The sequence below is a fragment of the Lutra lutra genome, chromosome 2 (assembly GCF_902655055.1).
Source record: "Lutra lutra chromosome 2, mLutLut1.2, whole genome shotgun sequence".
Classification (NCBI taxonomy): domain Eukaryota; kingdom Metazoa; phylum Chordata; class Mammalia; order Carnivora; family Mustelidae; genus Lutra; species Lutra lutra.
The window spans coordinates 109,903,551-109,928,197 of record NC_062279.1 but is presented as its reverse complement, the minus strand read 5'-3'; the positions used below and the strand labels follow the sequence as shown (position 1 = coordinate 109,928,197).

The following is a 24,647-nucleotide window of genomic DNA, read 5'->3' as shown; positions in this document are numbered from 1 at the left end:
TTCTATTACCTTGTTGTGGAGACTTTGGTTTGGCTGTTGAAGTGTAGGAGAGGGGACATTCTCAGATTCCCAGGCTTCTTTTTTTTTTTTTAAGATTTTATTTTTTTTTTTTAAGATTTTTTATTTATTTATTTGACAGAGAGAGAGAGAGAGAGAGAGAGAGAGAGATCACAAGTAGGCAGAGAGGCAGGCAGAGAGAGAGGGGGAAGCAGGCTCCCCGCCAAGCAGAGAGCCAGATGCGGGGCTCGATCCTAGGACCCTGAGATCATGACCTGAGCCGAAGGCAGAGGCTTAACCCACTGAGCCACCCAGGTGTCTCCAGAGTTTCATTTTTAAAGACATCATTCAAGGGGTGCCTGGGTGGTTCATTCACACTTCAGCTCAGGTCATGATCTCGGAGTCCTGGGATAGAACCCTGTATGGGCTCCCTGCTGAGTGGGGAGTCTGCTTCTTTCTCTGCCTCTCCCCCTGCTTTGTGCTCGCACCCACTCTCTCCCTCTACTTCTCTCAAATAAATAAAATCCTAAAAAAATAAGTAAATAAAGAGATCACTCAGATACCACCACTGAACAGAGATCATATGAAAAGAAAAGATATTCCTTTCTAAATTATCTTTTGTTAATATTTTTTTTTTAAGACAGGGTTATACAGACCTCCACGGGAATGTCTGGGGAATTTCCCAGAGAATTAGAGGGCCTGAAACAGCTGGCTAGCTCATTGTCAGGTGAACTCTATGTGATAAGGGCTCTGAGAGTCAGTCTCCCCACCACCTGAATTCTTTGCATCAGAAATACGGAAGTTCTGGGGCGCCTGGGTGGCTCAGTGGGTTAAAGCCTCTGCCTTCGGCTCGGGTCGTGATCCCAGAGTCCTGGGATCAAGTCCCGCATTGGGCTCTCTGCTCAGCGGGGAGCCTGCTTCCTCCTCTCTCTCTGCCTGCCTCTCTGCCTACTTGCGATCTCTGTCTGTCAAATGGATAAATGGAATCTTTAAAAAAAAAAAAGAAAGAAAGAAAGAAAGAAAAGAAATATGGAAGTTCTCCAATGAGATCAATTCACCACCAGCATTATGAAGTTAGAGGGATTGGACAGACAGACAGATGCGGACTGAAGATCTTCGAAATGATTGCTAGAACACCTAGAACACCTAGTTCTTAGGAGCTAGCTAGTGAGCTCAGAACATTAACTCTGCCACTAAAAAGTGACAGCTGTAAAAATCCTTTGTACTATTGTTCCTGGAAATTGTTGGGCATTGGTGTTGCAGGTGAAACTCAATATTAAACTCTTCTGCTGAAAAGTTGGTGCCCAGATGGGTCACCCTTGAGCTCTGTTGTGTTGGCAGAGTCTACGTTGCAGAGGTCATCTTCTCCCTCAGAAGAAACCTTCAGCAGCACTTAACAGTCCTGAAACTTGTGGCCAATTCAGAATCTCCCATCCTAGAATCGCCAAGATGCTGACATGGCTTTCCTGACATTTATGAACATCCAAACAGTCTGTTCTGAGAGTCTCCCACCTCTAGTTCATGAATTTCTTTTTACTCAATGAAGCCTGAGAATTGGGGCGCCTGGGTGGCTTAGTCGGTTAAGCATCTGCCTTCGCTCAGGTCATGATCTCAGGGTCGTGGGATAGAGCCCTGCATCCAGTTTCCTGCTCAGAGGGGTCGGTGTCTGCTTCTCCCTCTCCCTCTGCTCCTGCCCATGCTCATGCTTTCTCTTTCTCACGCTCTCAAATAAATAAATAAAATCTTTGGGGGCTCCTGGGTGGCTCAGTGGTTTAGGCCTCTGCCTTTGGCTCAGGTCATGATCTCAGGGTCCTGAGATCCTCTGCCTGTTTCCTCTCTGCCTACTTGTGATTTCTCTCTATCAAATAAATAAATAAAATCTTTTAAAAAAAAAAAGAAACTGAAAGGAGTGAAATTTGGCTCAGGGTCTTCCACCTCACAGGCATTCATACTTAGTAAATACTTGTAAAATGAATATTGTTTAAATTAACTTTCTGTGGTATGTCTTGTGATTAGAGTAATTCAATTACCGTAAACAACTATGAAAATTAACAGTCAATGTGCTGCTTAGAAAGTTGTAAAAATTTATCTAATGGATTTTTAGATCAATAAGTCCAAAGGAATGAACTGGGCATGTACAGAGCAGTAAATTTTATGACTTATATTTCCTCCCTTTCTTGGAGTTCTTCCATGAATGAGCCCACAGAAGTTTAGGGTTGAAATCCTAAAGGACAGTTCCAGTCCCTAAATTTAAGGATGTGGAAAACTGAGAGTTGTGATAATTTTTTCTCTTTTCCTTTCTTCCCCCTTTCCCCTTTCTTTCTTACCTCCCTTCCTACCTCCCTTTTCATTTTATTTGTTTTGGGGTTGGGTTGTTTTTTTACAGTTTTTACAGTTTTGACCTTAGAAAGATAAAAGAGCCAGCCATTTTACCAGCAAAATGAGTTTATTCAGGAATAACAGAATTGCAGTTCAGGACACCCAAACCATTGGCAAGTCCAGAGAGTGGAGGGGGGCTTATTTTCACAGGGGAAAAGAAGAAGCTGGGAGGGGCTATTATGGCCTCTCATTGACTGAGTGTGGCGGTTTCCCATTGTCTGGGCTGTTGCTAGACCCAGAGAAATTCTTCCTTCCTCCTGCTTGAATATGTAAAGTAAACTTCTTCCTGTTGGGGTTGGAGAATGTCAGATATGCTTCTTATCACAGGGAGTGGTGTGTGGGAGCGCCCCTCTACAGGGCCTCTGGACCTTGTTTTTAAAGAAGTTTCCTTTATTTTTACTACAGATAATGTTATATTTCTATTCAAGTGCTCTCCCAGTGAAATTTTCATTTATCGTCCCTCAGGAAAAAAGTTTGGTTTCCTCGTGTGCCTATGTGTGCCTATGAAACCTAGTTAAGACTGCAATGGATTTAGTGGGGCAATGCTATTAATCTTAGCACTGGAATTATCAGAGTCCTAATAAGTTTGTAATTCCAAAAGGGATTAAGAGTCTTTTCAAAGGAAGAAAATTTTTTATAGAAACAAGATGACTAACCACTTCTGTGATCTTGGTGAGATTTTGGCTTCAATATTAATCTTTGCTACTGCCCACATTTATTTTTAGGTTTCCTTTAGTTCATACAACTAACTCACCTATTTTAATTTTCTGCGGTACTTAATTGGGTTCACTACTGGTAGTACTTTATGTCGTTGTTCCCACTGTAAAAGTCCGGAAACCAGCACATTTTTCTTTCCAATGTAGCTGAAAGTTGTGGGCTGGTCTCCACTTGTCCTGGAATGCATTAGATGACACCCCCATCAGCAGTTGAATAAAAAAGATAAGGCAAAGGCAGAAAACGTATCCATCAAAAGACATTAATTTTATGGAATTTAGCAGAACAAAAGGCTTAAAATTCAAGTACAAGGATTCTCACCTAGCACAGCACCAATGCATAGATAAGTAACTTTCTTCATCAGCTACCTCAATAGCTTCATCCAAAGGTTCATGAAGTAGGAATGATGGGTGAGGGAGGGGAACAGTCTGGAAGGCGTCTTGGAAGGTGAAATCTCCAGAAGGTCCCTAACTCAGACCCATTCATGCCTCCATATCCAAGGTTCTGAACCAGTTCATTGGAGATAGATCCTAGACATTAGAATTGTTTTAGCTGTTTTTGGTGATTGTAATATCCAGTCAGGCTGAGAACCATTATGCTAAGTGAAAGCCTGGTAGGGAATCCGGTATCAGCACAGGGGCTGTAGTCAGAAGATTCTGGTACTTAGTAACTGGGTGACCTTGGGCCAGTCCCTTGCCCTTCCTGTGCCTACATCTTTTGCTCTATAACCAGGATAGGGGTGCTCCATGAAGTTATAAAACTCACATTTCATGATGGAGGAGCTCAGTAAAGTTCTTCAAATGTGCAATACTATGCCAGCCTCTAGCACAATGTTTTCACAGGGTCAAGTACTTGTCAGCAAGAATCGAAGCTAGTATTGTGTGGCCGCCTTCCATTCTGGCCCTGATGGGGCTAAGGTTACTAGAAGTTCCTCTGTCTCAGATCAAAACATAATAATAGTAGCTCAAATAATAGTGAAAGAAAATCCTATATTATGAGACACAGTGCAATCTTAAAATTTCAGATTCAAATTAAAATGTTATGAGTTCTATAGCCAGGTATTATGTTTCTCTGGGGGAATTCTAATGAGATCTATTATGGTACCAATTGTCCTTACTATTATTATTTTTTAATCTCCGCTCCCCCCTTTGCCTCCCCACTCTGCCAGGCTGGTTTTTATCAGGTTATTTTTTTTTTTTAAATGTGAGCCAGCACTTCTTTGCCTTGTCAGATGTCTGAACTGCAAACTCCAGATTGTAAGGATAGCCAAGTTGCAAACTTCAGATGCGAAGACTGTACCCCAGTGTATTATCTAAGCAATATTTAGACCCATTGGGCTTTTCCTTTTTTTTTTTTTTTTTAATGCTTAGATTCACAAGTTAAGAAAGTAAACTGATACATCAGAAAGTGAATTGAAGTCAACCCATCCCCTCAAACATTAAATAAGGACATCTGTTTGAGATTGATGCTTTCTGACTGAGCGGGGAGATTTCTGGTGAATGGAGAGATCAGTCCTGGAGAGCTTGTCCGCCTTCTGTTTGTCAGGGAACCATGTTACCCACTGACATACCTTCTCTGTCGTCTCCACAAGACTTTCCTCACCTACAGCTGCTTCGGTGAAGCCTTCAGCTCTGATGGATTCCACACTGCCACATGTAACATTTTAATTAGGAGCTCGTGAATAGTATTATCTGTGATACTATTTAACAATTAGGTACCATCACCAGAAACGCGGTGGAAACTACTCCGTGCTTCAAAACGTAATAGTTCTCCACCAAGGCCATGTGTATCCTCCCCCTCCTTTTCTAAACTAGGCTCAGCTTTTCTACTCAGTACTTCTACTCAGTTTTAAATGATTTTTTTTAAAGATTTTATTTATTTATTTGACAGAGATCACAAGTAGGCAGAGAGGCAGGCAGAGATAGAAGAGGAAGCAGGCTCCCTGCCGTGCAGAGAGCCTGATGCGGGACTCGATCCCAGGACCCTGAGATCATGACTTGAGTCAAAGGCAGAGGCTTAACCCACTGAGTACCCAGGCACCCAGTTTTAAATGATTTATTGCTGGTCTTCTTCATGATTGTTATTGGCTCTATGAGTCCCCTCTTGCCCAAAAACTCCATTGAATATGTCTGACCTCTCAGAAGCAAAGCAGTCATTATCTAAGCAACATTTAGACTTTAACATATCCTTTTTTATTCAGAAAAAAAAAGGTTTATTTAGCATTAGATTATAAATATTAGAAATGGGCACTAAAGATTAGGTTTCTTATAGCTTCTGAGAAAGAGCAAGACCTGACTATTGGAAAACAAAATTTGAGGAGGAATCATTGTTAACAGTTTGAAGGGTTTTTCCCATAAGTATTTTTATAGCCATCATATATATTTTATAGCCATAAAAGCTTTTCAAAACGTACACTGGTTGGGTTATTCCATACAGAATTTTTTTTAAAGATTTTATCCATCTACCTGAGAGAGTGAGAGAGAGCATGAGAGGGGAGAAGGTCAGAGGGAGAAGCAGACTCCCCATGGAGCTGGGAGCCCAAACTCCAGGATCATGACCTGAGCCGAAGGCAGTCGCCCAACCAACTGAGCCACCCAAGGCGCCCCATACAGAATATTTTTCTCCTTATATTTCTTACTTAACTATCTTGTATCTTGGAGCTTTTCCATGTCAGCATTTAGGGCAGATGTACCTGGCACACTTAGTAGTTGTATTGTGTTCGTTGTCATTTATTTAACCCTTCCCATATCAGTGGGCTTTTAGATTTGTTCTAGCCATCTTATCTGTGTTACAAAACATACAGTATGGTATATTTTTGCAAGTATGCCTAAAGGATACATTGTGTTTCCAACAATGGAAGTACTATGTCATAAGATGTGAGTATTCTCAATTTTGATATACAATATGCAATTTTAGCCTCACCTGCCTCGGTCCACAAATTGTTTGAGAGACTTTCTAATGTAGATGTCTGATTAAATATTCCAATCAAGACAAAGGAGTCAAACCTAGAAAGGATCACTCATCGAGAGATGAAATTGTACACTGTACTTGTTACTGAAAGAGTAGGGCAAGTAAATTATTAAACACTACTATGTCTATTCCCATGTAACTGCTGATTTATTGGGCAAAAAATGCACACCTTGATGGTTTGTTATATTATTATTATTACTGAAAAATGAATTTTTAACACAGGCTAAATGCTAGACCTGACTTAAGTAGACATTCTCTATTAACCATGCCTGTCATCAGGTGTGGAAAGGTTTTAGAAGCGGGATTGCACTTTGTCAAAGAAACATGATATGACATAGGGATGTCATTACTTCATATCACAAACACTGCATTCCTGTTTCACCTCTGGAGTCTAAGGGCATGACAGTGGATTGGGGGTTGTTGTTAATTTGCTTTAACCTCTTCGGGGATCATTGCATATTCTTCCTACTCTGGATACTGTTAGCGTCTATGGCAAATGATAATTCAAGTTTTGTTATCAGGAAAATCAGGGACCTCTCCTAAGTTTGTAGAGTTGCTGCTGTTGGATCAGCTGTTGCCATGTTTTGAGAACTGACAAAATCTCACCCATTTTTTTTCTTTTTCTAATTGTAGAATAACCGTATAATAAACAGCTTTATTGCCCAGTCCTAAAAGTAATTGCCCCTTTGGTTATTGAGTTAGCGGGCTGAGGGGTTCTGCTGGCTGGCACTTCAGAATACAAACCTTTCAGAAACCCTTGTTTTGATTCCAGAACACCTTGCATTTAAGTTGAGAGCCCATAAGGGAAAAATGTAAAGCTGAGTTTATCTACCGTTGACATTCAAGTTGAAACAATTGAAAGGTTTATTGATGATCTACACCTAAGAGTCTTTCTATCCAGAGCAGAATTCTGGAATTCTGTAGCTGGTATTGCAATTATTCCATTTTGACTTCCAGATGGCAGTAAAATTGGAAGGCTGGAACACAGAGTTATTCAAACTTTTCTCGAGTTGAACAATGATGAGGCCTCATGGTCAGAGCCTGGGTTTGAAAGAAGATTCACCATGTCTCTCACACTTGTTTAGAAAGGACGCCAATACTTGTGAAAGGAAAAAACTGACACAACCTGAAAATGAGAACTTGTTTTCCAAACTTTTGCTCTAAATGTTCCAACATCTGTGTAATGGAGTACATGATATATCCAAAGAAGAATCCCATCCAGATATACATGCATTGTCTCCCAGTCTTTTCTACTAGTCTCAGTGTCCTGGTGTCCTCAAGGGCTGGCTGATCGGGGATTAGGGTTGTATCTCAGTGTCACATTAAAAAGTTTCTGTAGGGGCGCCTGGGTGGCTCAGTGGGTTAAAGCCTCTGCCTTCGGCTCAGGCCATGATCTCAGGGTCCTGGGATCGAGCCCCGTATCAGATTCTCTGCTCAGCAGGGAGCCTGCTTCCTCCTCTCTCTCTCTGCCTGCCTCTCTGCCTACTTGTGATCTCTGTCTGTCAAATAAATAAATAAAATCTTTAAAAAATAAATAAATAAAAAATAAAAAGTTTCTGTAAAGCCTTGCAAGCTAGTACCATTGTGATTGGTTAGTTATTATATCAATTGTAGGTAAGCACCCATTTAAAAAAAAATTTAATTGTCAATCTGATATATCCTTGCTTTAAAATAAGCAATGCAGAAATGTGTATATAGTATAAAAGAGAAGGTTCTCTCTCCCACCCCCAAAATACTCCCATTAACAGTCCAATAGGCATTCTTGGTACCTCCTTGAGTCCATGCGATGGCAAATGGCTAAAGATGAAGAAACAGACCTCTTCTGGACTAGGACTCCAGAACGTTTGTTTGCAGAGAAACACCTTAGCTAATCAAATCCCCTTGCCATATTGTGCCTAATGTAGCTGACAGAGAGCAGAAACATCCAATTCTCCCTTCACTGAGCTCTCTCCTGTTCCACTAACTGTTACAGTCAAAACTGGACTTGACAAGAAAAATTATATATTCCCTTAAAAAAGATGCCAGTATGACCTTACAACTGGGAAAAGACCTATGATATAGCACTAATCTGCCCTCATTAAACACAATGGCCCAGACTCTCAGCTGGTTTGAGACTATAGATTTAGGATAATCTTTATCCTCTGATTGAAAGATAAATTTTACATGAACCAGATGTTTTTCTATACCAGTCTCCTTGAAGATGTTCTATGGAAAATGCATATTTCACATCCTCTAGTGAACTTACTGGTTGTCACTTGTTTGTGAAAATTTGGCTCATGAAAAGAAGAGTGGTTGAGAATGTTGAAGCCATGTCCAGGCATGGCCGGGAAGAATGTCAAGATTGATTAGAAATGTCCACCATGAGAATAAGCAAGGACTGGGGGGAGCAGAACATAAGCTCCATATCTATCTTTTACATCACGGTGTCTCTCAAGATGATATGACTTTAGATGCCTGGCTCATTCAGTGGAGCATGCGACTCGATCTCAGGGTCATGAGTTCGAACCCCACATTGGGTGTAGGGTTCACTTAAATAAATGAATTTTAAAAAGAGAGAGATGATGTAACTTAAGAAGGAAAAATGTCTTCTGACCTAAAGTATTTTTTGGTCAAGTATCATAGCCTCAGGGCCTGAGCCTAGATATAAGAAAAGGCCATATGGTTCCAAAGTGTACCATGACTGAGATGTACCAGGGGCAGAGCTCCTGGCTTCTCACACATAACAATCATCCCACTGGCTAAGCAGCTCCCTCATGCTGCCCCCCCAGCAGGAGCATTGTCACATCACAACAAAGCGCCTTTGCTCACAGACACATAGGCCTGATGGCTGGCACTGACAATTTCCCTGAAAAAATGTATTGCCCTCTGTTCTGAGTCAGCCTTATTGTTGAGAGCTTAGGGAGTGAGGCTGAGTTCCAGATATGGGACGATCATATGTGCTATACACTGATTCCCAGCAATACTGTGGCCACATCATCTCCACACTTATCATGCTGCAGTGCTCTGAAATGACCTCCTTTTACACTGACCCTCAAATTCTGAATCCCTATTTATCCCAACATCAAATCCCGCTTCTTCTGATGTCTTCCAGTACCGCCCCCTACCCTAGTCAGAGTTAGCATATGGCTTCTTGTTAGCCCCGCATCTGGGACATTGCCAGTCCATATTTAGCAACTGAAAGAATAAATTAAAGCATGCCAATGCTTAAGAAATGGGCTATGAACTACAATGGTTTTTGAGACCCAAGAAGAGGAAAGGATGGTGACTATTCCAGAGGTGCTTTCTTTGTCTCTGCTCTGATCTTGTATGAAGCACAGAGTCTGGCAGCAGAACAGGAGAGGAGGGTCTCTGTGGCTGTCACTGGGCTGGCATTTAGCTCTGGACAATATGCTGATGGTTCAGAAATGTCCCAGACCAGGGGTTGATGAACAGAGACAGATACATATCAAAAGTGTGTCACTTTTCTGTTTATATGGTTTGGGCTTGTACCAAAGTCATTGACTTCTCTCCCACTGGCTTATGGAAAGCCGATAACTGATGTAGTCAGGAGCTGACTTAGGAGCTGATGTAGTCAGTATTTTGACTTAGACATACTGTGTAGCCGCAAAATATTAACTAGTGTTCCAAGGTCTACCAAAAATCCGATCTTGTGTGTTGTGTCTGCTGGAACACAAGTAATAGCAGAATTCCAAAGGGCTTAGACAATAAGAAAGCTTTCTCAAAAATGAGAAGCCTTGCAAGAAGGTCACTGAAAGATTGGCTGAGTCCCTCACTTGGTCACATTTTGCAGGAATAACTTCTGTCCTCATGGTAGCTCCTGCCCTCTGGTAAAATGGCTGCCACACCCCCAGGCCATACATAGTAAAAAGCAAGGAAGCCTTCCCACATGCCACAGGGCCCCTAGCAGCCCAGTGCTCACACCACATTGGCTAGAAGTGGGTCAATGCCCACCCCTAACCAATCACTGGTAAGGGAAATGGGATTACTAAAACTTGCTGAAGAAATTAGGATATACTCCTAAATCGAAGATGGTGTCACCTTCCTTGGGTGAATCATGAGTTAACAGAAACTGGACAAAATCAGGCTTCTTCTCAAACGGAGCAAGAGGAAGGACTTGGCTCTTGAATAAGTAACCAACAGCATCTGCTGTGTATGCCTAGCAGAGACAGCATGTCCAGACTTTCATAGTACCTTCACAGCAGCAAAGTCCAAGGGCCCAATGTGTGAATTACCTTAACTTGGCGATGGTGGCCACTCTTCACATTACCATTTTGCCATCATCCAGTGAGGTAAAGACACACAAAAAATCAATTCAGATAACACAGAAAAATCACCATGACCTGACTTTACCAATGAGTTCCAATTCTCCACTCTCCAATTAGGACAGTTTATTGCCTGTAAAGACATGGGTCGTTCCACTTGGGAGGGGACATTTCTTTGAGATAAGAAACCGGAAAAGGGCAGCCTTGGAGTGAACAGGGAGAAAAGCTCCCTAGGAGAACAAATATGCAAAGTCCCTAAGGCAGAAAACGGAAAGGATAAGAAAGTGGTGGAATGATTGGCTCACAGTGAGCAGGAAGAAAATGGCGGTTGGAAGGGTGGAGATGGGGGACAAAGGGGCCATTCAGAGCCTTGGAGGTCCTATTAAGGAGCTGGGGGGTTTTATTCTGTATGCAGTGGGAAGCCACTAAAGGATTAAATAGGATCTCCAACTGTAAAGTGATACCAAAACTATGCAGGATCATTTTATATGTTGGAAAGAGTAATTCCATTTAATGCAGGCTGTATATCATTAGAGAAGCTACTTACGAAGTCCCAACTTAATAAACTAACAGTTGCCAGGAATTCAACTTTATTACCTTGCCTTTAGGCAAAGTGACTTTTAGTTCTAGTTGGCAGACACAAGCTGACGGCCTAGTGGAATGGCTTATTTTGAAGCAACTCTTAAGAACTCTTAAAGAAACAATAATGCCTCTGAGGAGAAATGAAAGCTCCTGTTCCCAATTTGGTGAGGCTGCTACTCGTCTCAGCAGCTGTTCACTGGCTAACCTCCTAACCGACTTGGCCCCTTGAAGGGGATGCTGCCAGAATAAGTATGGCCGAGTATGGCCCCACATGGTCAGCTGGCTTTGCTTTCAGTCATGCGTGTGGTCCACGTGCTCTGGTACACATGCCTGAGGGATCCCTCCTTAATGGAGACTGCCTGTTCCAGCTGCAAAGTTCTTTCACACTTAAGGTTGCATTACTGAGCTCAACACATTCCAGAGCTCTCCTCTTTCCTTGGCAGTTCCTTGATAAAAGTGCCCGAAGCTAGTTTATTTTTCAATCATCTTTGAGTACCTGCACCTGTGGGGAGGCCAACACGTGACAGGGCTTTGAAGAATGGGGTTCCAACAGGGTTAGCCTGTGGTTATGGGGAGCTCAAGGGAATGAGCCTGACTGGAGAGCTAAGCCTGCTGGCTTCCATGAGAAAGATGGATTAGAGAGTGGAAGGGGGGTAAGCGATGACAGTGGTGGTTTGGAGGCCGCTGCAGGGGTCCAAAAAGATGCCAAGGAGGAGGTCTACATTGATAAGGCTAGTCCAAAGATAAAGGAAGAGTTGGCTGAGAGAAACAAACCGATACCCAGGCAATCAAGCCGGGGCGGGGGTGGGGGAACTTTGAAAATGACTGGACATAGGACAGACCTGAGCTCATTCCAAGAGTTTTCAGCCAACCCCATCTCATCCCCAAGGGAGAGTTCTCAAACTGAAACATAACAGTCACCAGCTTCTTCATGAGATCCTGCCCTGGCTCCATTCCGTTTGGCTGTGACCTTCTTGGTACAGTGATGACATACATGATGGCATCATGTATGATCTTCAGAATAAAGCACTGAGAAGTTGTGTTGCTCTTGTTTACAAAACATTTTAAGATGCTTCTGGGTCAATGCAAATGATTGCAAGGCATCTATATACCTCTTTCCCCAATGGCAGACAGTCTTCTAAGTATGGGTAATGTCAGAAATGAAATGATTTGCCTGAATGTTGTTTTTTTTCTCTTTTCATTATAAAGTATATTCGGTGCTCTTCGAACTGGTGCTTATATGGTGTACATTTTGATGACCAAAGGCCTGAAGCAGTCAGTTTGTGACCAGAGTTTTTACAATGGACCTGTCAGCAAATTCTGGGCTTATGCATTTGTGCTAAGCAAAGCACCCGAACTAGGTGAGTGTCTTCTCTCCTTCCGTTTCCACCCCCACCCTTCTGGGTAGCTACACACCCACAAGATATATTTATTTGAAAACGGACAAAGAAACCATTCGAAGGTCCTATTTTATTGGTTGCAATGAATTTGAGTTCTTGACTAACTTTTCCACTATCTCTTTCTCTCCCCTCCTTCCTTCTGTTTCAACAATTATACGTTGTGTGGGACGTCCAGGTGGCTCAGTGGGTTAAGCCTCTGCCTTCAGCTCAGGTCATGATCTCAGGGTCCTGGGATCGAGCCCCACATCAGGCTCTCTGCTCAGTAGAGAGCCTGCTTCCCGCCCCCCTCTCTCTGCCTGCTGCTCTGCCTACTTGTGATCTCTGTCTGTCAAATAAAATCTTTAAAAAAAAAATTATATGTAGTGTATGTGAAGAGCGAAATAGCTTACAGAAACATGCAGACTTCCAGACACTAATGGAAATACACTCCCAGGGGCATATAAAATCCACACACAGTCCCTTCTGTCCAGCACATTAACGACTGTGCTAAGTTGAGAATATGGAAGAATATTCGCAGTGCAGCTCTCTCTCGGTCCCACATGGAAGCAAACTTTCATCCTGGAGTTAGGATTCAGATGAGGAGACTAGGCTTTCCGTTTGGGTGTCCTCCTGTTATAATTAACAAATGGAAAGCATTGGTTTCTGGTGTTGTTTGATTTGAATCATCTAAGAGATGGGCCTTGGAGAAGAGAAATGTGGCTCCCCTTCTAGAACTGAATCCAAAATACTGGCTATGTACATAGAAGGTTTTTCCGTCAACTCTTTAATGGTCTTGAATATAAGTGTGGTGCAGATTCATAGAAACAGTGGGAAATTCATGGCAAGGTTGTGACATGGATATAGTTCACCAGGAAAATACCTTTACTGCCAGAGAAAGGGATCTGCTGGTGATCACAAACTCTGGACACATCCATGAGCAGTACTGGCCATCAACTCACAATCTCAAATATATCCTTAAGGAACACCTATTCATTCTCTGGGTTTTTTTCATTTTTTTTTATCAGGAATTAAGAATTGTATTATTTAGTACAAAAATTTTATTTATAGTTGGGTCCCCTCTCCTGTTTCTCCTAAAAGGGGGTTAGGGGTTGTACTTTGCTTATAAACCACATATAATCAAGCTATCCACAGTCTTTCTTTAAGATGTCTTTCGTATATATCCTGTGTCTGCTCACAAAGGATAGGAGGTGTCTTGGATGTGTATGTTAGCAGCCTATCTATCTACTTTTCTTTTTTAAGATTTAATTTATCTAAGAGAGAGAGAGAGCATGAGAGGGGAGAAAGTCAGAGGGAGAAGCAGACTCCCCATGGAGCTGGGAGCCCAATGCAGGACTCGATCCCAGGACTCCGGGATCATGACCTGAGCTGAAGGCAGTTGCTTAACCAGCTTAACTAACTGAGCCACCCAGTGCCCTCTATTCACTTTCTACCAGCAGCTATACCCCTGCTGTCTATAAAGAGTGGTCAATTGATTTGAACTGTGGGTGTTCTCCCAAGTCAAAGGCAAGGGAAGAGCAGCAGAGGGAAATTGAAAACCTTTGCTAAGAGGAGCAGGGGAATGGAGATGAATGCTCTACAGTCCAAAATAACTAGATCACTGTTGTTCGTGCACACACACGTGCAAGAGCCCATGGAGGCAGACTTAGGTTGAAATGCATTGGTATGGATGTATTCATTCATTCACTTAACATATTTATATTAAGCGCCAACAAGGGATATTTAATAGGGGCTTGAATGGAATGTCTAACTCCTCCAAAAAGAAATTTAGAATATGAATTTTACGAACCAGGCCCCAGGAAGTGATTTTTCATATTTGAATTGAGACCACAAGCTGCCAAATCGTAGGCTACAAAAATGTTTTTCCAACTTGGAGCTACACACAGTGCCTAAGACAGATGTGTTTTGAGGAATTTCAAGATTCTATGGTAACATTTTAATTTTGTGTTTTCACTTAGAGATAAAATAAAAGACTGTCTTGACAGATCTATTTCTTTCACAGTGATTCTTTAGATTCATAGAGCATCTGAGCCAGATTACTTTTTCTCAAACCAGTGTTGGTCTGAGAATGTGAGCCTGTATCCTCATGTATCCCCTTGGGGTTCGGTGACATTTTCTTTTAAATGCATACATTATTAATATTTGAGAATTTTTCACTTTGAGAACTATCGATCTCTCCGACTTTTAATTTATGCAGTATAATGAGCATCCTTACGAATCTCCCCATCTTTTTTGATAGAGCTGACTACAGCTGTATGAAAACAGTAAATGCATGAACCCTCTGGCTCCCTCTACATGTCAGCACTAAACACTTCACACAATTCACGACCCTCAACATTTTCAAAAACCAGCAGCAATGGTGCCTCTATGCTTCTGGCCCTTAAGTCTTAAATCACAAAGTAGCAACCTCAGTCTTTGCTTCTAGAAATCCTTTCCCTTGCAAGGGCTGCTTGTCTGCACTCTGAGTTTTAGCCAGGTGTATTTGAGGGACTTGAAACTAAAAATAGTCCCTTCCACCTTTAGAATAATTTCTTGAAGAGCCACCTCAACCTATTCATAATGGTCATTTTTCTTCAGAGACATGAGTAGCCCTATATTGTCTTGTCCACCCATCTTCTGTTCAAGACTGACATCAAAGTTTTAGGAGGGTGGACAGAGTTAGAATTTCCACACAAGAGCTATTAGTGAAGCACTTAGAGGTATTTGTGCTGTGTCCTCTGTCTTGTTAGCATGTTAGTGTAGATGATGCTGATTAATCATCTGTCTTGGGGTGCCTGGGTGGCTCAGTGGGTTAAAGCCTCTGCCTTCGGCTCAGGTCATGATCCCGGGGTCCTGGGATCGAGCCCCGCATCGGGCTCTCTGCTCAGCAGGGAACCTGCTTCCTCCTCTCTCTCTCTGCCTGCTTCTCTGCCTACTTGTGATCTCTCTCTGTCAAATAAATAAATAAAATCTTAAAAAAAAAAAGGATATTAATCATCTGTCTTAATTTAATGTCAACCCAGCCATGCCACTCCCTACCTCCCCAACGTTGACGTAAAATTAAACACAATTCTATTCCCTCTTGAGCCCAGAAGGAACTATACTGTATTCCGTTGTGCCGCAGTTTCAATAATCCCTTTCGCTAAGAAGCCTTATTCACCATAGTGGTTTGTAGGTTGGATATCAAACAATCCATTTCTTGACAGTTAAAACAGGATTGAAGTGCAGACATTGGGCTAAAGGGTTGGAAAAAAAATAAAACCTTAAACTTGATCTGGTTCTTTAATGAGGCTTCTTCATGTCATTTCAGTTCATTATACAGGTAATTTCATGGTCAGAGTCCCCTTTTTTCAATTTTAAGATATGCTTTATTTTCCCTCAAATGTTCTGGAGCTCATTGACAAATGGCCTTCCCCAACTAAACCGTGAATCAAAATAGGTCCAAAAACCAGATAGCCAGTCCCTAGCCCTAATTAGCATGTGTATTTTTTTGCTCTTAGAAGACAATGCTGCTACTGTTTAATTAAGAAAGATCTATCGACTTGGATTATTGAGAACTTTTCTTATTTTTAGGTCCTAAGCTCAGCTTCTCAGTACACTAAGGTCCTGGACTCCCTTATGTGCAGCAGAAAGGGAAGGTTCCCGTGAGAAGAAATTGTTCTGTGTTCAATACCAAAACTCTATTTTCCCACCAAAACCCACATGCCCATAGTTTTCACTATACTTCTTTGGGGGGGGGGCAGGCAAAATACACATGACATCAGATTTACCATTTATAAGTGTACAAGGCTGTGGCAGTAAGAACACTTGCATCATTGCACGGTCCTCACCACCATGCTTCTCTAGCACTGTTTCATCTTCCCCAGCTGACACTACCCATTAACCCCTATCCTTCGCTGAACTCTTAATAGCAAGAAGGGCTTTCTGTTTTTGCAGAAAACAATGAGCTCATTTCAGTGAATTATAGAGTTATGACCCATTAGAACAAATGAGGAGAAGAGAACCACCAGCCCGCTCTGTGTGCCAAAATCTTGTGCACCTACTGTTTGAGTTATATTAAAACCTGCTGAGATTTGCTTTTGTTAAAACTTGGAAACATCTGCTCCGAGTCTCAGTCCTTGCTCAGTTGAGCTTGTCATTGTTTCTGAAACTCTGACTCAGCAGAGCTCCGGCTAACTGTGAAGAGGGGCATGGCCATCTGGGACAAACACAGAGTGGCCTCTTGGTGACTGCGAGCACCCTGGTAGTTTCCAACTGCCAACTGACTGCTCCCCAGTGACACAGACATCTGTACTTAACAGGCACACAGGCTGGAGGCAGATCGTTTGGAAGGGACACTTGGGAATGAGAATACCATGTCCTGCCTGGCTCTTGGCTGAAAACAGCTGAATCAAAAGTTAGAAAGACTGTGGTAGAGAAAACATGAGCCAGTGGCCACTCGAATGGGTGACGTGGCTGAATCGTTCAAGAGTCAAAAGTCCCACTGCTTACTGTTGGCCAACATTCTTTCCATAAGGCACCAGATCTTTAACCAAGAAAGATGGGTTGGCCAACGTCAAATACACAGTCTTTATCTTTGGTTTGCATTTTCAGATCACTCGGTAGCTTTTGGCAGGGCTGTAAATACCCTATCTTGGTACAACTGGCTCATGGCAAATCAAGCGTGATATTATGCAGTTTCCATGGAAGAAAAGTAATTTATAACTGCCAGGGTGTTGTGACTGATGCATCTTAGCCGCAGTATCAAAAAAACCCAAACAAACAAAAGAAAAAAAAAATAGGAGCTCTCAGGAAGCCCTTCTGGAACCCCACCAGTTTCCCCTTCTGTTTCCCTATGGGAAACTACCATTCCCTAGGTCAACAGCCTACTTGGGGATATTAACCTTGATGCAGCCTTGGAGTGGTGGTCCTCAGAGGCTCCAGGGCTAGTATTGGAAAATAGTCATCTTCATTACTCCACCTGCCATCCTGTATGTCTGTTCCAGAAAAAATTCTTAAAGGAATTCAAATTAATTTTGTTTTAAAGATCTCTTGACATCGGGGCCCCTGGGTGGCTCGGTTAAGTGTTAAGCGGTTAAGTCGCTTAAGCGTCCAACTCAAGGTTTCAGCTGAGGTCATGACCGCAGGATCGTGAGATCAAGCCCCATTTGGGATCCATGCTCAGCACGAGTCTGCTTGGGTTTCTATCTCCTTCTCCTTCTGCCCCTCTCCCCCTGCACTCACCCTCTCTCTCTCTCTCAAAATAATCAATAAATCTTTAAAAAAATAATAAAGATCTCATAACATGTGCTTCATCTCCGGCTCCCCACTATTAAATGGAAACACGTAATGTGTCTTAATCATGCCGTCTACTCATGAGATCTGAAACCCCTACTCAGACAGGAAAAACACAAAGCTAGTTTCAGTACCAGAACTGTAGGTTCCACTTTTCTTTCCAGGTTAGCCCATTCTAATATGGTCTGTCTTTTGTCCCCTATTACTCTTCTCATACTAAAATTGTTCTTCAGAAAACAATAAAGTTTTAATATAAAAGTGATGATAGAGTCAAAACTAAATCTAAAGAAATAAAACGGTTGAGCTACTTATTGCTCTACAGCAAATAACCTTATACAGTGTGTTTGGATATTGCATGGCTTGTACATTTCTGTCATGCTGAGAGGCTCATAAAAGAACATATTTTCAATTATGAATGGATTTGTTTTTACCATGTAATTCCTTGGACTTCTACCTTCTTTCCACCGCGAACAAAAGTAGGCTGGAATTATTGTGTCTACGTTATAGTTTACTGAGTGAAGGGAGGCACAGAGTAGTAATTACATAGAAATAGTGGATCTTTGACAGGCACACAAAAATAGCACAGTTTAACACTAAGAAGTAGACCCCAGGTCTCCTGATACCCGTTTTGTCTCTGAAGTACACAAATCAGAGTTACCATCACCATCAATCATTATCAGTCTAACATTTATAGGCATAATTTGTCAGGAATCTCACAAGAGAGAAAAGGACTTCAGAGAAAATTTTATAATATGTCTGGAAATACAGCTCTCCTTTTCTGTCCTAAACAAATATGAAGTACTACTGTTTAACACTTCAGTAGGGAAACAAATGAATAGCTCCTGATGAATGGAATGGGGTACCACCTGGTTTATTCTAGCCCTGGCCATTAAAACCTTAAAAATCTTCCCAAGGCCTCGCATTCCTTGACCTTTCCTAGTGCCAAATGGTTTAGGACATCGGTGAAGTCTGAGGGATAAGACAATGATAAGCACTAATTCCCTTTGTGCTTAACTAGATTTCAGAACAAGAAGGACCTTCTAGTTCTCCTTGTTGTACAGAAAGGAGTCAAGTTTGAGTTCAGTAAAGGTCATGAAGGAGGTTGGGTTTTCCCATCCTTGAGAAGAACACAGAGATAGGAAAGAGAATGGATCATGAATCCTGTTTTTGTCCCACATCCCCGTATCCCTTCCCCTTTTTTCATACTTGTTAATGAAATCGTGTGCATTTTTTACTGTGTTTCTCTTTATCCATTTTGTTGTAAGTGTCCTATGGTATATTTTTTGGAATCCCTAAGGCTTTTGAGAGAATCATTACATATAAATAACATCTACCTACCTGAGTACTATTCTAGCTTCTATAACATAAATTTTCCTACCTTAGGGACAGAGGTCTTTTTCTTCAAAAGGATATTGTTAATAATAGATTTTGAAAAGCTTTCTCAAAGTTAACTCCGTAAAAATGTGTATTGTTCTCCTTTCTTATTATTCAATTCATTGGTATAAAATATTCAGGTTACCATGTTCAGCAAATATGGTAGAGGGTGTCTTTTTCTCTCTTTCTCTGTTTTTGCCTTGTTTCAGTTTTACTCCTCTGATTGCCAAATGTCTGCTGAGGCTTCACCTTTTACAGGGAGCTCACAAAGATGGGTTTTTTAGGAATGGCTTTTGCCATATACCAAAGACAAATGGTCTTCCTGCTCTAGTGAGGCCTATGAACGTTTGCTGGGCCCTCGAATTCTTTTTTTTTTTTTTTAAGATTTTATTTATTTGACAGACAGAGATTACAAGTAGGCAGAGAGGCAGGCAGAGAGAGAGGAGGAAGCAGGCTCCCTGCTGAGCAGAGAGCCAGATGTGGGGCTCGATCCCAGGTCGCTGAGATCATGACCTGAGCCGAAGGCAGAAGCTTTCACCCACTGAGCCACCCAGGCGCCCCTGGGCCCTCGAATTCTAATCTGTCTCTCTCCATTGACAAATGATCTAAGAGAAGTCACTTGACTCTTCCAGATAATATTCCCTAAAATGTACGGTCGAGTTAGAAATTGGGTCACTTGATTGCTCATGTCCCTTCTAGGTCAGAAATTGATAAGATTTTGTGTAAAACAGCCTTCTAAAAGTAACATTTATTGCGTGTTCTCCATGTGCCGGGAGGACACACTGGTTATCATACTTAGCCCTCAGGCGATTCCAATCTACGACTGTTATCCCCGTTACTATCTCCATTTTACAGAAACTGGAAAATAGTGAGGATAAGTAGCTTACCCAAGCTCACAGAGCTAGTAAATACCTATCCAGGATTCTAACCCAGTCCGTCTCACACTCAAGTACGAGTTCAAGCTATGTCCTTTCTTGGGAAAAAGATGAATTATCGTTACGTCATGGTCAAGGGGCTCACATAGGTTTTTTTTGTCCTTCTCTGTCTTTCAGGAGATACAATATTCATTATTCTGAGGAAGCAAAAGCTGATCTTCCTGCACTGGTACCACCACATCACTGTGCTGCTGTACTCGTGGTACTCCTACAAGGACATGGTAGCAGGGGGCGGTTGGTTCATGACCATGAACTATAGCGTGCACGCCGTGATGTACTCTTACTATGCCTTGCGAGCGGCGGGTTTCCGAGTTTCCCGGAAGTTTGCCATGTTCATCACCTTGTCCCAGATCACTCAGATGCTGATGGGCTGTGTCATTAACTACCTGGTCTTCTACTGGATGCAGCATGACCAGTGTCACTCTCACTTTCAGAACATCTTCTGGTCCTCACTCATGTACCTCAGCTACCTAGTGCTCTTCTGCCACTTCTTCTTTGAGGCCTACATCGGCAAGATGAGGAAAACAACGAAAGCTGAATAGTGTTGGAACTGAGGAGGAAACCATAGCTCAGGGTCATCAAGAAAAACAATAGACAAAAGAAAAATGGCACAAGGAATCACATATGGTGCAGCTAAAACAAAACAAAACACATGAGCAAACATAAAACCCAAGGCAGCTTAGGGATAATAAGGTTGACTCAACCCAGTAAGTTTATGATCCTTTTTGGGTGAGGACTCGCTGAGTGAACCTCCGTCTCAAAGGACTGCTGCTGGAAAACCCCATTCCCTCCTTAACTGTCAGCTCTAGGACAAATGAGAACAAAAGTGAGCCAGCGGCACAGAGAGAGAGAAATAGAAGGTCAAGAAAGGCTATTAACACTATATGAAAAAAAAAAGTATTGACTAAGTGTTATATTTCTCTAAGAATGAAAGAAGTTTACTTAAACTGTGTGAGCACATACACACACAATCTCTTTGGACACTAAACTGGAGCCAATAGAATAGATACAAAATGGAAGAGACACAGGGTGGATATCTAGAACAATAACGCTTGTGCAAAAATTAAAGCCTTTTTAAGAAAGGCCGTAGCTGTAGCCCCCCATGAGAAAAGATGTCTTAATCACCTCTCGTGAAGACGGATGTAAACAATTTTATTTCCACTAAGAGAAGGACTGGTGTTTTTCCCTTCCTAGCACAGCCTCGGGCTAGTGAGTTTTCCAGAACCAAACGGGGCACAGTGTTTTTCCGAGGTTCTTCCTGGGAGAATGGGAACGGTGCAGGCCAGTTCCTAAAGGGGCAGCTCTACCTCTGAGCATTTCTGATCGTTTCACTGAAATTTCCACTCTGAAATGAGCTCTGAAGGATTATCTTTGGTTCAGCGGCCCCAGGCTTTTGAGCAGAAGAGTAAATACCGAATAGCAAAGTTAAAACCCGACCAAATGATTTGAAAGTGGATTCTGGATCACCTCTAAGAAGGGTCAGCCCCATACCATTCTTGAGCTGGGAAAAGGACAGTTGGGAAAAAGGTGGGAGCCGAGGATCAACCCAACAGATACATTCTGTATCCCCCACTCTATTTGACTTCACACACACACTCATGGCTTTCCAAGTGAAGCCCTATTGTACAGTCCATATTTTCTATATTTTTGTGACTTTCAAAAAGAAATCTGCAGGGCTCTTCCTGATATTGGGTGAACACTGTGTTTCCGCATCATCTGCGTCTGCTCCCTGAGCGTCGCAGAGGTGTGTAAAGTGCCCTCTGCTGGTCAAGTGGAGATACTTCAACAAACCCTTCATGGCAAGTTTGGCTGAACAGCTGACAACAAAGGCCCCTCCCCCCATAGACTTAACCCTTCAAATTTTCAATGATATAAAATACTCGTCATATTTTTGGCCAAATCAGAAGACCTTCTTCCTGCTTCAAGTCAGCTTCAGAAATTTTTTTAAAAGGGACTTCTGCTCTGGAATTCAGAAAACCAGTTTATTAAGAGCCATATTCTTTAAAAAAAAAAAGAAAGAGAGAGAAAGAAATGAAAGCTAGATAATATAATATTATCTGTCATACTTCAGTCCTTTACAAGCCAAATAAATGTGTAAACATTCCTAGTATTTCAAAGAAGCAATTATGTAAAATTGTTCAATGTGATACGCTAGTATTCTAATTGGTTAAGTAGCTTCATGACTAGACAAACTAGATGACACGATTAGCAGCTACACTGCATAGATGACACGCATCACCACACATACGTGCACACAGATGTGGGGTACACTCAACTTCAAAGCCCAAATGAACAAGAACACATTTTCTGGCTAGCAGAAAAAGAAAACCATTGTTTATCTTTCCTGCTTTATTTGAGAGTGTACAGTAAAAGGGATTTTTTTCAGATTATTTTTATATTATTTGAGCTTTAACCGTGCTGTCATTCATGAAACAGAGCTGCTCTGCTTCTCTGTCAGAGATGACACGGTCTTTCTCAGCATCTTGTTTATGTGTGGAATTTGAAAGAATAAAGTTTTATCCCATTCTGTGTGAATGGTTTGAACAATGAACAAAGAATCCATGCAAACCAAGTCAGGACCACTAGACCCCGGGGTGGGGGCGGGGCCAGGCAGGGGAGGGAAGCTGTGACAGCTGTGTGACCTTATCGGGGACGCTTTATGATGTCTTGACATTGGTTCATAGGTGAGAAGCAACTGGTGGATGGGTTGGGATTCCTAGGGTGAAAACTGAGGCGAGCTAAAAGGAGAGGTCCTGCTATCACACCTAGGAGGTTCTTAGGCTGCAAATAATGTTCTTTTGAGCTCTGAAAAGACATGATACTGTGCAATAAGCTTTTTTTCTTGTGAAAGAAAATGAGCAGAATAATTCATATGAGGAAAAGGCCAAATAACAACTGACTTGTGTTTAATCGAAGGACCAATTCGAACTTATCTGGCTGATTTAATTTAATGGTTGAATCCATTGATTAATCATTGATCCTTCAATGCAGGTTAGAATAAGGAAATGAGCATAGACCTTAAATAGACTCTAAATGATGCTTCCAAAGCACTTTGATCTTGCTACAAGTTCATACTTGTGTTCACTTGTGAGTTAACTTAGAATTTTTGTTTACAGGTTGAATGTCTAATAAGTAGTTTGTAAATTGGCTAAATAAATCTAAAGGCTTTTCCAACGTTTCTTATAGAAAGAAAAACTTTTTTTAAAAATTCTGGTATTATAGGTTCAGTACAGTGTTTTTAACATCTCAGCTTAACTGCTTAATTATATCAAGATAAGAGGCTGGACCACTAGCCCATGGCAAATCTGAATCCTAACAGAGAACTGACTGCCACACAGATAATCCTACTGTCAGTTAACATTCCAGAAAAACTTGGGCAGGCAAGTTTTTAAAACTGCCCCACCATGCTGCAATAGATTATCTTTCTACTGGAGATTTTCTACTGCACTCCAATCCCATTATGGTGAAAACGTTTCTGGATTAAAAAAACAAACAACCTTCATTTCATATCTAAGTGCATGTAATTTGATGCCCTCGGTGTGAGTATCAACCCAAGTCTATGAGTTTGCAATGAAAAAACATTCTAATGAAAAATGCTCTATTCATAGAACAGGAAGTTTTACTGGGTAAAATGAGAGAAGGGTAAGCACTATGTTATTTACATCCATGCCAGGCCAAAATACCCAACTAAAATCATGTTTTGAGGGTATTATTCCAGATAATTTACTCTCACCGTTCTATTCACACTCTACTATATATGGGGGGAAGGGGCGGGAGAGATAATACATACATATATGTTGCTTAAGGGGAAAGAAGACATTAATTAGATCCCTCTCGCTTCCCCACCTCTCTACTAATGTAGCTCAGGCCTGAGTCAGAAACTTCCTGTGAGGAGGGGCTTTGCAGAACTGAATGCAAGAACACTTCCAGGAAAGAGAGCTACAGATTTTTTTTTTTTAAATCAGTTATTGTGTCTTTAAAATAAAACCTGTCACATCAAAGAAACAATGCACCTGGAGTCAACTACACTGAATAGAATGCTCCAGAAGTCTGACCTCATTCCTAAACTGCTGAATTACCTGGGAGACCCAGCATGCTCAGGTTACAATCTTTTCTTTATCCTGATAAAACAGCCTCCCCTCAGAGACTACGGAGACTACGTGTCGTCCAACTGTCAGCTCCAGCACATTCCGAGGCCTTTTTTTTCCCTCAGAGTTGTTGGATGCCCTGTGCTGATTGAATAGAGCTGTTAATAGAGTCGAGAAGATCCAGTAGATTTTTGCCTCCCAGAGCTCAGCCCTCGGTTGTATGTGGATGCCCCAAGCGTGTCTCTCTTAGACACTTATTTCCCCGAAAAAGTTTCCATCCCCAAGAGTGTAACTGCATGAAAAATTTCATAATGAAAGCCCAGAACTTTCTGGCATTCCAGTCTCTGTTTCCAGTATTATTTTGCCCTCAGTTCAGGACGACAGAGTCTGTGTTTGTGTTGTGAGTCCCTGTCCTCTTAGCTTTCTTAGGTTGTGCTCTGTCTCATATACAAGGTCTGATTCCTTGTGCCTCAGACCCATTACCATCAAGAGATTTTGCAAAGGATGCCCCACAGGCCTGTCGTATACACACCGAAGTGAGAGCTAATAAAGCAACCTTACACTTTTATGCCAACAATCAGTACAAAGTGTTAGGTCCCAGTTTTCCAATGAACCAGCAGCCTCTGTCCGCTGGTACCAATACTTAAGTAAAACAAGTGTGAGTGCAGTTAGAGCTTTTTTTTTTTTTTTTGAGTG

At 41.8% G+C, this 24,647-nt stretch overlaps 1 protein-coding gene across 3 annotated transcripts in view; it reads left to right on the top strand.

Annotated features, from left to right (window-relative positions):
* The window catches only part of ELOVL6 (ELOVL fatty acid elongase 6), a 131,688-nt gene extending 107,869 nt beyond the window's left edge, over positions 1 to 23,819 (top strand). For all 3 annotated transcript variants that reach the window (XM_047718218.1, XM_047718216.1, XM_047718217.1), the window contains exons 4-5: positions 12,114 to 12,265; positions 19,981 to 23,819. In XM_047718218.1, the coding sequence (XP_047574174.1) occupies positions 12,114 to 12,265; positions 19,981 to 20,405 (577 nt within the window). In that variant the 3' untranslated portion in view covers positions 20,406 to 23,819. The remainder of the gene's footprint in view (positions 1 to 12,113; positions 12,266 to 19,980) is intronic.
* The last annotated feature ends 828 nt before the right edge of the window (positions 23,820 to 24,647 follow it).